At 40.6% G+C, this 12,709-nt stretch overlaps 1 protein-coding gene across 6 annotated transcripts in view; it reads right to left on the bottom strand.

Annotated features, from left to right (window-relative positions):
• The window catches only part of man1b1b (mannosidase, alpha, class 1B, member 1b), a 46,828-nt gene that overhangs the window by 13,059 nt on the left and 21,060 nt on the right, over nt 1-12,709 (bottom strand). For 3 of the 6 annotated variants that reach the window (XM_032511946.1, XM_032511945.1, XM_032511949.1), the window contains exons 4-10: nt 7,243-7,334; nt 5,846-5,982; nt 5,650-5,759; nt 5,248-5,427; nt 3,852-4,000; nt 1,801-1,989; nt 109-299 (exon numbers count right to left, since the gene is read on the bottom strand). In XM_032511946.1, coding sequence (XP_032367837.1) covers nt 109-299; nt 1,801-1,989; nt 3,852-4,000; nt 5,248-5,427; nt 5,650-5,759; nt 5,846-5,982; nt 7,243-7,334 — 1,048 coding nt within the window. The remainder of the gene's footprint in view (nt 1-108; nt 300-1,800; nt 1,990-3,851; nt 4,001-5,247; nt 5,428-5,649; nt 5,760-5,845; nt 5,983-7,242; nt 7,335-12,709) is intronic. The other 3 variants (XM_032511947.1, XM_032511948.1, XM_032511950.1) reach the window with 3 other exon arrangements.

The following is a 12,709-nucleotide window of genomic DNA, read 5'->3' as shown; positions in this document are numbered from 1 at the left end:
CCTAAAACACGCGTGACATCGCTTAGAGCACCTTTAAAAGTACAACATTTCATATGGTCAAATTCATTCATGTGGAAGTAAATACTGGATATCTTTAGTCCGACTCACTCGTTCTCCTTCTTGCCTCCCTGGATCCACTGCTTCAGTAGATATTCATAGTAGCTGTCTGCTCTGGCTCCCAGTGTGTAGATGCCTTGATGGGTGAACTGCCCATTGTTTGTGTTGATAAACATGGGCACGAGACCATCCAGCTTACCATCCAGTTTGTGGACCTGTTTCATAACCTCAGCCACCGCAGCCTGGAAAGCCAATGTCAGAGGTCAGTTGAGTTAAGCTGTGGGGATTTTTAGGACTTTGTTTTGTTTTCCTAAATTCATAAACAATAGTTTTTTGTCAGAACCACACTACCCTGGCCACAGATTTAACAAATTATTTGTCTGCAAAATACAAACCCCAATTCCAATAAAGTTGGGACGCTGTGTAAAACAAAAATAAAAACAGAATACAATGATTTGCAAATCCTTTCCGACCTGTATTCAATTGAATACACTACAAAGACAAGATATTTAATGTTGACATTGTTTTTGTTGCAAATATTCACTCATTTTAAATTTGATGCCTACAAGACGTTCCAAAAAAGCTGGGACAAGGCCATGTTTACCACGGTGTTACATCACCTTTCATTTTAACAACACTCAATAAGTGTTTGGGAACTGAGACACTATTTGTTGAAAATCTGTAGGTGGAATTCTTTCCCATTCATTTTGACTTCAGTTGCTCAACAGTCCGGGGTCTCCGCTGTATAATTTTGCGTTCATAATGTGCCACACATTTCCAATGGGAGATTGGACTGCAGGCAGACCAGTCTAGTACCCGCACTCTTTTACTACAAAGCCACGCTGTTGTAACATGCAGAGTGGCTTAGCATTGTTTTGCTGAAATAAGCAGGGATGTCCCTGAAAAAGACACTGCTTGGATGGCAGCAAATGTTGCTCCAAAACCTGTATGTACCTTTCAGCGTTAATGGTGCCTTCAAAGATGTGCATGTTACCCACGCTCATGGGCACTAACACACCCCCATACCATCAGATCTGGCTTTTAAACTTTGAGCTGATGGCAATATGGATATTCCTTTTCCTTTTAGGCCCGGAGGACATGACGTCCATGATTTCCAAAAACAAATTTGAAATGTGGACTTGTCTGACCACAGCACACTTTTTCACTTTGTGTCAGTCCACCTTAGATGAGCAGAGAATCTGGCATCGTTTCTGGGTATTGTGAGCCCACATGGTAATATCCTGTACACAATGATCTCGGTTTTTAATGATGTGCCGCTTGAGGACTCAAAAGGTCGCGGGCATTCAATGTTGGTTTACAGCTTATCCTCTGAAACTTTTAATTATATTCAAGTTCCTCTGTAAGTTATTTTGGAGTGTAATGGTTCTAGAGAAAGCTACAAGCAGTAACACAGGAGAGCAAACAATCAGCCCATTCCAAATAGGCATGTTTTAAATGGGCACTTCAGTAGTTTAGCTAATTGTGCTTCAGTGCACTTTTGTTAAAAAACAATTTGGTCAACAACAAACACAAAATAATACTCCTGCTGAAGCCCTGCTGTATAGTATGACCCAGCCTAAAAAACAGCAGAAAACATCCTTGGGCTGAGGGTGGGCTAAATACAATTAACCAATTGTTTGATATTTTTACAAAAGTGGGCACCGGATACAAATTGGGATGGATTATCGATGCGTCCTTTCGAACATCTTTGCAATAAAATCTTCAACCTTCTTGTTCAGTTACCTGGTACTGTGGTTCCTGGGTGAGGCGAGTGAGCTCTCTAAACTCCAGCTGGATGCTTGTAACCTCCGCCACAGTGCTATCTGAAGTCCAACGAGGAGGGTGGGCTGTGCCTTTCCCGATGTTCACATCAGAGTAGGGGATCTTGGACGGGGTGTTGAAGGCTGGCATCAGCCTTGAGCCGATATCTTTCTGCAGAGAAATAATGCAGATTATATGCAGACATTTGAAGCTGAAAGGCAATAAGAAAAATCACAAATTAAATTAAAATATTTCCACATAAATATATATCAGAGTTTCTGCGGGTTTCACTAAGTCAAATTTAAGACTTTTAAGATCTTTACTACAACATCAAAAATTAGCCAACTTAAACCAAGCCCTAAATTATTTTATTTTTTTCAAACCAAGTATCCCTAAAATAGAACTTTCCCATAGCCTATGGTGCCATCTGAAAGAAACAAAAGATGACTGGCTACAATATAAGTTGCATGATAATCAGATTCATCTACCAACCCCTATAGAGCTGGCTCAGGTTTGCCTTGGATCAGCTCTGTTATGCCGTTGTAGTTTTAGACTGCCGAGGGGCCTCCTTTCCTGAGCTCCTCTCTCCTCTGTCTTTCCATCTGTGTGCATTCATGTCCCAGAAATGCTTGTTACTAACTTGGAGAGCTCATTCCCCAGAGCCGTTATGTTTTCTCAACCCACACTTTTCCTCAGTGGCACCTAAATGGTCCTGCTCGGTGCCCTGCCGTTCCCTGCTACGTCCTGCTATGCCTTGCTATGCCTTGCTATGCCTTGCAGTGCCCCGCTACGCCATGAACCAGGGTTGCATCCACAGGCAGCTCTGTGCTGCTGGAGACGCTGCAGTTCACATACAGACCATTCACTGCCCCTCCAACACTAGCACTATTCTTAAATTACAAATCAAGCACTTTATTTCAATGGCTACTTTTCAGGTGTATTGTATTTCTTAAATTATTTAAATGTGTTGACAAAGGAAATTCTGTGATGACCTGATTACAGTATATCTGTCTTACAATATGTCAGCAAGCAATGCATCATCAAGGCTCTGTTGTAGATGTTGATGAAAGCCTTTTACCCTTGTACAGTTAACCATATGCAGTTCACCCATCCATATGATTCACATTGCACACATAATTTGGGTGATATGAATGTAAGATGATTGCAGAAGTGACACTGATCTGTGTTTTGTTTATCACTTTTAATGAAATGGCAGAGCAAATTCCCAAAATAAATCCAGTGTGGCAGGGTTTACATTTTTATGATAGCAGCAGTATCAGCTTTAAATATCGGCTCAAGAAATTTGGCAGCCCGTATCGGTCATCGGCCAAGGCTGATGAAGAAAAAAAAAGAAGAAAAAAAAAAGAAAAGAAGAAAAATCGGTAACGTCATCGGCACTAAATAATCCATATCGGTCGATCCCTATAGGGCAGAAATGGTTTATGTATTTGTAGTGTAACTCTCACGGTACAGGGGTCAGTCTGATGACCGCAGGCGCACGTAAAATGAGGTTCAATGTCCAGTCATATTTATTTCAGAAACTTAAACTAACATGGCTTTTATTACAAGCATTTGTTTACCTCAGAAAAAATGGAGAGTCATTGCTTACTTACACGCTTAACGTGTGCATGCTTTGTATAAGCGCATAAAAGAAGTTGCTGATAAAAGCCACAAAAGTATTGGTGAAAAAAATAAAAATAATGATCAATAATACAAATGCTGCTGGCCTTTGAATAAGATAGGTAGGAAAAACAATGGTGCTTTATATTGAGGTCCTTGTAATAAGTGTTAGATAATACGGGCCATATGTAAAAGGCCCTTGTAAAATGCACACTATTACGTGTTAATACTATATACATTCTAATAATAGCATCATAAAGTCTTATTAACACATAATATTGTTAATAAGCATATTCTAAGGATACAACAACTACCTACTACAAGTACAAACGCCTATTACAAGAGCCCTAATATAAAGCGTTACCAGGAAAACTCTGTGCAGTTTTGAAATGGGTGCCTGTGTGTTGGCTCACAGCTTTGTCTAGGAACAGGGTGTCTCCAGTCAAATGGTAGGTACTCAGAAGGCCTCCCAGGATGCGGATGGTGCTTTCAAATAGGTTGACATCTACATTCTTGTTGAAAGTAAGCTCTGCGGCCACCCATGTTTTTGCTTCTTCAAATTCTGAAACAAAACAATTTTTCCAAATAAATTAAATACAATTTCATTTTGTGTCAAATCATAACAGTAGTAACAAAAATAACAAAAAACTAATTAAAGTTGCTACTTCTTTCATTCCCCTTCCCCACTGAATGTCATTAATGTAATATTCTTGAGTTACTGCTGACATCACAACCTATTGGCACTGTTCACTCTACTGTCTCCCTTCATCGAATTGCCTGAAAAATACACACGCATTTTGCTTTTTTCTTGCAATTTTCCTTGGGATGAATGAATGAATTATTTCATCCCCACCTGTGAGAGGCATCAATGTGTTGCAATGCCTCCATTCCGCCGGACAACCAAAAGAAGAAATACTTCTGTTTGTCACAGACTGACAGACAGTATAATGAATCATTGTCTAATATGTCCAAGCTTTTCCCGATTTGAGTTTCACCAAATGTTGCTTTGTTTTCTCTTTTGCTGTTGCTTCCTGACTGTTCTGTGAAATGTTGTGCATTTGCAAATTGCCAGTGTCCTACAGGGCCACGGCTGAACCGCAACCAAATACAGAAGCATGCCACAAATAAATTAAAAAAAAAATAAATAAATGCAGCTAACCACAGAAACGTGTTCCGTAAGTCCGGACCGGATGACTTCATTTTCCAATACCACTGATGATTAGCATTCAATTACTTCACAAGTCAGAAACCATGTCAACTAGTGTGTTCCAACTGTGTGTATCTTTTTGTATGTGTTCCCTGGAAACTGTTTCCATTTTCGTGTGAGCTATTTCCAGCGCATTTCTATATTTGGTTGCTTTTTCTGTAATTGCAGCGTGCTTCTCTGTTTGGTTGTGTTTTCTCTATGTGCAGTAGAGTTCCTAAATGTTGTGCATGTGTTTTTTAATTGGTGTAGATTGTGGATTCATTGGATAAGATTACATTGAAACCCAGTCATTATAATTAAATGTTGTTTTATTCCCATTTAATTATTGTCACAATCCTAATTAAAATCCTAAATATGCTTCATCTGACTAAACTTTAGAGCCAAGAAGATGGGATATTGTGCTAGAGAATAAATTCATTTAGCTCTGTTTACGGAGAAACCCATTTACTACGGCTGCCATGTTCTGCAAGCTCCTAACTTTTCAATCTTTCAAGTATACAGGAGTTGAGTTTATCTGAAAAAAACGTTTTTTTGGTTGTTTTTTTTTAGAAATTACCTAGTCAAGAAGTAAAAGTTCAAAAAAGGCAGGAAGGTCAGTCTACCTTCTTTAAGCCCCAGGATCCACATAGTATCCAGGGCATCGATAAGTGTCAAACCCAGGCCAAACCACTCGCTGTAGGACTTGGAAAGAGGCCGGAGCTCATCGTGGCCCCAAGCAAAGTCTTTATAACCCTTCCATGCATGTCTGAAAGCTTCTTGCACCGCTTTGCGCCAGTTAGCTACTGGAACACACAATACACACAAGACGCCCAGTTAAGACTACGGAGTGATTTAAAAACAAGTGACTGAATTGTTCCACCAATATTTAAGTAATAATAATTTTCTAAAAATGTCATGGTCACACTTAAACAGTCATGCATCCTTAAATCTGTGATGTAATTTCTTCTATATAGTTAAACAATGAAAACCACTTATTCATACTTATCACAGAACGTGGTAGATACCTGACTCGACTGATAATTGGACTTTTTGGTTGGCAGGTGATCCCTCCTTATTTTCCCCATTCTTGGTGCCTTCTGAGGCCTGATCAGCGTTGATCACTGCCCCACGCCAGCTGAAAATCACCAGAGAATTAAGAAATAAAAAAATAAAAAATTTAAACAAAAATAACTTTAGTTATGATCACACTCCAAATCTTACTTGATGACGCCCTCCTCCTCCTCCTCCCCTTCTTTCTTGCCGTCAGAAGCCTTGTCCTCAACCACTGTATTTAAAGCAGATTCCTTCTTCTGACGATTCTCAAGAACGGGCGGTCCTCTCTTATTAGATAATTTCCTCTGTGAGAAATGGGCGACATAAACAACTTTTTTTATCCATTTAAATCTTCCCTTTAAGTTGTTAAGAAAGAAAAGCAGATTGATCCATATTAAAAGGTAAATGTTAAACATGCCTAATCTGCTGATACTACGACAACGTCTATTTTAAAAGGATGCATTATCAGTGAAATGCCCTTTGGTTTATAAATTATTTTCCACTATGAAAGACTAATTGTGCTGTGAATACGTTCAAGAGATGACCTTAAATGCTGTCATTAAAGTCCAGTTAGGAGAACACTTACACCAAAATACACCATCACCATGAAAAATACTTGTTTGTGGTTGATTCACAGGTGTCAGTTTAAATAGTTTCTCAAGACACTTTGTAAACAGTTCCTGTCATCATTCTATATATTAATTTAGAGGTAACTATTGCAACAGTATATGCACTAACCTAACTTACAAACCTAACCAAATTAAACTGAACTCTAACAAAATTAAAACTACACGGGGAGATACTACTAAGTGAGGTAATGTACCTTTTTAAAAAGGTGGATGAACTGACTTTGCATAATATATGAACGTATTGTAAAATGCCCAGCACACCTTACAACATGGACTACGCCTCTAATAAATGCATAGTACTGACAATAATGAGCTTTTCAGCTCATTGTATAAGTAAAACATGTACAATTTGAGAGCACATATCTTTCTCCGACAAGTCTGTACTGTAACTTCACATTGTTAAGCAATCTGTTTATTATAGGAGCGTATTGCTGCTCCACGAGAAAAAAGAAAAAAAATCGGTATTACACAGATGTTTTCACATTATAACAAGATATTTTCACGTTATTAACATACAAACTAAAAAAAAAAAGTTTCACGTTATAACAATTTACTATTTATCTTGTTTTAACCTGAAACGTTTTGTCTTAAAATGTTTTCTAATAACAAAATGTTTTTACGTTATAAAGTTCTAACTTTGCCTATAATGTCAGATAACAATGTGTTACAGAGGCACACATCGCATTCTTGATTTGTTCCAGTCTGGTTTTAAAGCCCTTCACAGCATTGTATCTGCACGTTTAAAGTTTTTTTTATGATCTTTTCTTTTAGTAGCTACTGACTGGGATTCTGCTATTCTTAAGCATTTAGAGCTCACTTAGGTCTCCGGTGTAAACCAGGATCTCAATCCACCTGGTTGGGGCGCCCAAGTAGAACCTATGTATGGGAAACACTGCTGTGCTACCCTTCAAAAAACACATGCAGAGATATAAAAACCTGGGAGGTTGGTTCTGGCAGTGGTGGTTGGTCCTGTTTGACAGCCTCAGGCAGCACAGGTCTTTCTGTGTCTGGGTGTCCATCTGTAAGTCCTCAACACAAAGACAACCAGATTGAGCATGAAACACATAAAATAGTGCAGTAACATTATTCAAGGGTGGCAAGCTGGCCTCATGATTACTGAACGTCACAGGTTACAACCCCGCAACAGCCCTGTCAAACTAATAAATAACAATGTTTGTCTTACCTGCACCTTTGACAAAAAAAAACAATATTCTATAAAGCTGCAACTACAAATCGCTGTCATTGATAACATTTTAAAATTATTAACATTATTAACATTTTTTTCAACCATCCTCATTATCGATTCATTGGGTCTTAAGTTACGCTGCAGGGACTGTGCCCACACATATAGCCCTGCACTGCGCAGGTTCATATGACGGTTCTCTCAAGGTCCTGTAGCTGTTATAATGGATATACAGTGGGGAGAACAAGTATTTGATACACTGCTGATTTTTCAGGTTTTCCTACTTACAAAGCATGTAGGTCTGTAATTAGGTACACTTCAACTGTAAGAGATGGAATCTAATTAAATTAATTTGCATTTTATTGCATGACATAAGTACAGTGGTGTGAAAAAGTGTTTACCCTCTTCCTCATTTCCTGTTCCTTTGCATGTTTGTCACACTTAAGTGTTTCGGAACATCAAACCAACAACAATAGTCAAGGACAACACAAGTAAACACAAAATGCAATTTGTAAATGAAGGTTGTTATTATTAAAGGTGAAAAAAAAATCCAAACCATCATGGCCCGTGTGGAAAAAGTGATTGCTCCCTTGTTAAAACATACTATAACTGTGGTTGTCCACACCTGAGTTCAATTCTCTAGCAACACCCAGGCCCGATTATTGCCACACCTGTTCACAATCAAGGGATCACTTAAATAGGAGCTGCTGACACAGTAAGGCCACCAGAAGATCCTTAAAAGCTACACATCATGTGAGACCCACAAAGAAATTCAGGAACAATGAGAAAGAAAGTAATTGAGATCTATCAGTCTGGAAAGGGTTATAAAGCATTACAAAGCTTGGGAATCCAGGAACCACAGTGAGAGCCATATCCACAAATGGCGAAGACATGGAACAGTGGTGAACCTTCCCAGGAGTGGCGGCCGCCGCCCAAAATTACCCAAAGACGCAGCGACGACTCATCCAAGAGGTCACAAAAGACCCACAACAAACGTCCAAAGAACTGCAGGCCTCACTTGCCTCAGTTAGGTCAGCGTTCATAGCCCCACCATCAGGAAAAGACTGGGCAAAATGGCCGCATGGCAGAGTTCAAGGAGAAAACCAAGCTGAGCAAAAAGAACATCAAAGCTCGTCTCAATTTCTCCACAACACATCTTGATGATCCCCAAGACGTTTGGGACACATTTGTGGACCGATGAGACAAAAGGGAACTCTTGGAAGGTGTGTGTCCAAGTATATCTGGCATAGAAGGAACACTGCATTTCATAAAAAGAACATTATACCAACAGTAAAATATGGTGGTGGTAGTGTGATGGTCTGGGGCTGTTTTGCTACTTCAGGACCTGGAAGACTTGCCGTGATAAAAGGAACTATGAATTCTGCTGTCTACCAAGAGATCCTGAAGGAAATGTCCGACCATCTGTGTGACCAAGCTGAAACGAACTTGGGTTCTGCAGCAGGACAATGATCTAAACACACCAGCAAGTCCACCACCGAATGGCTGAAGAAAAACAAATGAGAAGACTTTGGAGTGGCCTAGCCAAGTCCTGACCTGAATCCTATTGAGATGGTGTGGTATGACCTTAAAAAGGCTGTTCATGCTCGAAACCCTCTAATGTAACGAATTAGGACAATTCTGCAAAGATGAGTGGGCCAAAATTCCTCTAGGACGCTGTAAAACCTCATTGCACGTTATCGCAAATGCTTGGTTGCAGTTGTTGCTGCTAAGGGTGGCCCAACCAGTTATTAGGTTTAGGGGGCAATCACTTTTTCACACAGGGCCATGATGGTTTGGATTTTTTTTCACCTTTATAACAAACACTTCATTTACAATTGCATTTTGTGTTACTTGTGTTGTCCTTGACTATGTTAAATTGGTTTGATGTTCCGAAACACTTAAGTGTGACAAACAGGAACAGGAAAGAGGAAGGGGGCAAACACTTTTTCACACCACGTAATACAATACATAATATACTGTATATTAGATATATATATATTATATATATATATTATTATATATATATAATACACTGTATATATTATAATTATATACACACACATACACTATATGTATAGATATATATGTATGTATACAATACACACACACAAAACAACACACAAACATATATACACACAACACACCACATATATACACACAAACATTAACATATGTATATACAGTATATACACAATATACAGTATACACACACACACACCACACCCCCCCCCCCCCCCCCCCCCCCCCCCCCCCACCCCCCCCCCCCCCCCCCCCCCCCCCCCCCCCCCCCCGCACCCCCACCCCCCACCCCCCCCCCCCACCCCCTCCCCCCCCCCCCCCCCCCCCCCACCCCCCCCCCCCTCCCCCCCCCCCCCCCCCCCCCCCCCCCCCCCCCCCCCCCCCCCCCAACCCCCAGGACACCCGGCGCAGCAGGCGGCGCGGGCCCCCCCCAACCCCCCCCAAACACCAACCTCCCCCCTATACACCCCCCCCCCCCCACCCACCCCCCCCCCCCCAGCCGACATCTATTCCCACTCCGAAGCGGACCACCCCCCCCCCCCCCCCCCCCCCCCCCCCCCCCCCCCCCCCCCCCCCCACACACCCCCCCCCCCCCCCCCACCCACCCCCCCCCCCCCCCCACCCCACACCCCCACCCCCACCCCAACCCCCCCCCACCACCCCCCCCCCCCCCCCCCCCCCCCCCCCCCCCCCCCCCCCCCCCCCCCCCCCCCCCCCCCCCCCCACCCCCCCCCCCCCCCCCCCCACCCCACCCCACCACCCCCCCCCCCCCCCCCCCCCCCGAGTCTATAGTCCCTACTGGTTTCCAGTCGTTGGTGTTCTGCCTCTGTCACCTGATTTGTCACACAATCACAAACATTTTCAAATTGTTTCCCAGATCTACTGGCTCGAAAATGCTTGTTTAAGTAAGCACCACATCACAGCCACCTACAAAAAACAAGCTGTAATAACAATATAATCATTCGAGTTTGGGTTGAGCTAGTTTTGATCTTTTGACAATAAATAAAACAGCTTGTACCCAAGCCCGCAGCTCTACACAGTGAGCTACCAAAGTTCCATTATGAAGTTGCTTCCAGTCACGTATTTATCAACTACGTCAGCGACAGGGAACACTTTGTTTTGAGTTGATGTAAAACAACTAGTTACCTTGGCTTATTTTTTAGTTTAGGAAATACCCAATGGTAGTTATCACGTTTCTTTTTTCGCATCTACGGCCAAACTGACTACTACTACTAATACTACTTTTTCATCATAGCCACCTACTAAGCTACACATTGTGTCTGATACATATTTTTTAACAGATAAATCGTTAAAAAAATACTGTCGAAATAGGCTACACAATTGCCACCACAGAGTCACAAATGTGGTAATACACGACTTAGTTTGAATGCATGGTTAAGGATTTACGGTCATTGTTTCTCCTTTTGTGTAACCTATATTGTATGGGATATAGTAATATATAGCCTACCTCTTAATTTGCACAACAAAGGCTTGCAATACAGTGTTAACATACTTGAGTTTGGCTCCGAATTAACCAAGCATTTTAATGTGTCTTTAATCGAATCATTCCATCCAAACTGATGTGAAGTTGTTCTTAAATCAAACTCAGACACAGCAAAGTAGCTATTGATATTCTTTAATGAGCTTATTGGTCCGTGCTTGGCGGCCAACGGATTTTCGTTTTGAAATGAAAAAAAAGAATGAAAAAACAGCCAGTTTCCCAATTCCCATTAGTAAATAGGGAAACAAAAAACGGAAAACAACCCGTTTGTTTTTTTGTTTTGATATTAAAAACAAAAAACAATCTCGTTATCGGATTGTCTTTGATGCGTTTTTAGATAGGAGCCGGAAAATAAAATACGTGTGTATACGTCTCATTTCTCAATTTTACATTGTTTTTATTTCGTGACCCGGAAGCGATCGTAAGTAGTCTTAATGGTCCATACGTGCAAAACTAAATGTTAGCTACTTATATTGTGTAATAGGTTATATATTGAACAATGACAGCACCTGAAATATCCTGCATATCTTATCCACAGACATATCATCATCTTTTAGTGTAACCCGTTTGCCTCCTCGAAAGAGAACATAACTTTCCATTGTTGTTTGTGCAGACATCCAAAGTAGAGAAGGACAAACGGCAGCGCGCCTCCTGCTCACCGCCAAGCTTGCAGGAGTAACTTCACGATAAAAACAATGTAATATTGAGAAATGAGACGTTTACACATATTTTATTTTCCGATTCCATCTATAAACACATCAAAGACAATCGGATAACGAGATTGTTTTTCGTTTTCCGTTTTTTAATATCAAAACGAAAAACGGGATGTTTTCCATTTTTGTTTCCCTATTTACTAATGGTAATTGGAAAACTGGCTGGGTCCGTGTACGTTTTGATAATTTGTTTTTTCGTTTGAACCACAAAACGAAATAACGAGAAAAACACCTTTTCAAACCAAAAACAAAGAAACAAAAACAACAAAAAGAGCCGTTCTCCCGTTTTGGTTTCTGAATTCAAAAAAACGAAAAACGACTAAACTAAATTAAAAAAAACGGTCCATTTTTGGTTTTTTGAAATTCCTATTTTAAATTTTTCCGTTTGAAGGTCTACATTAAGAAAAAGACAGGTGGGCCAGGTGATTTTATTTGCAGCCTAGTTATCATCATCATTCCCCCCCAGCCCAGAGTTAAACCTGCATGCCCTTCTGTTTTAACCTGACTCTAACACTGCTATTAGCGTCTTAGCAGCTCAGACAACAAACTCACATCAGAAATGTCCTAATGTAGGCCAGGTGCACTGCCCAAAAGGCAGGGATGACAGTTTTAGTTTTTGAAGGACACCATAAGTTAGGGGATCGTTTTTATTTTAGGAGGATTATTGTTGGGGGGGGCCTGTTAAATTGAGTTATGTTCATCTGTTGCTGACCATTGTGGTAATCTTATTTTAGGTAAATAATTTATTAAATTGTTCAATTTTTTTCTATCATGTTCACTTGCAGAATAGTTGAGTTTAGTTGAAAGCTCCCTTTGTTGTTAATCTGTTATTTTATGCAAATAATAAATGAATCATTTATTTTTTTAATAATCTAAACATTTTATTAAAATGTTTAGATTAAGTTCCTTGCTTGTTGTCTAGTACACACACTAGAGCCACACCCCCCACTGGATTGTAGGGTTATATGTGAGACATGTTTTTAAATT

The sequence above is a fragment of the Etheostoma spectabile genome, unplaced genomic scaffold (assembly GCF_008692095.1).
Source record: "Etheostoma spectabile isolate EspeVRDwgs_2016 unplaced genomic scaffold, UIUC_Espe_1.0 scaffold559, whole genome shotgun sequence".
Classification (NCBI taxonomy): domain Eukaryota; kingdom Metazoa; phylum Chordata; class Actinopteri; order Perciformes; family Percidae; genus Etheostoma; species Etheostoma spectabile.
This window is presented reverse-complemented; position numbering and strand designations above follow the sequence as displayed.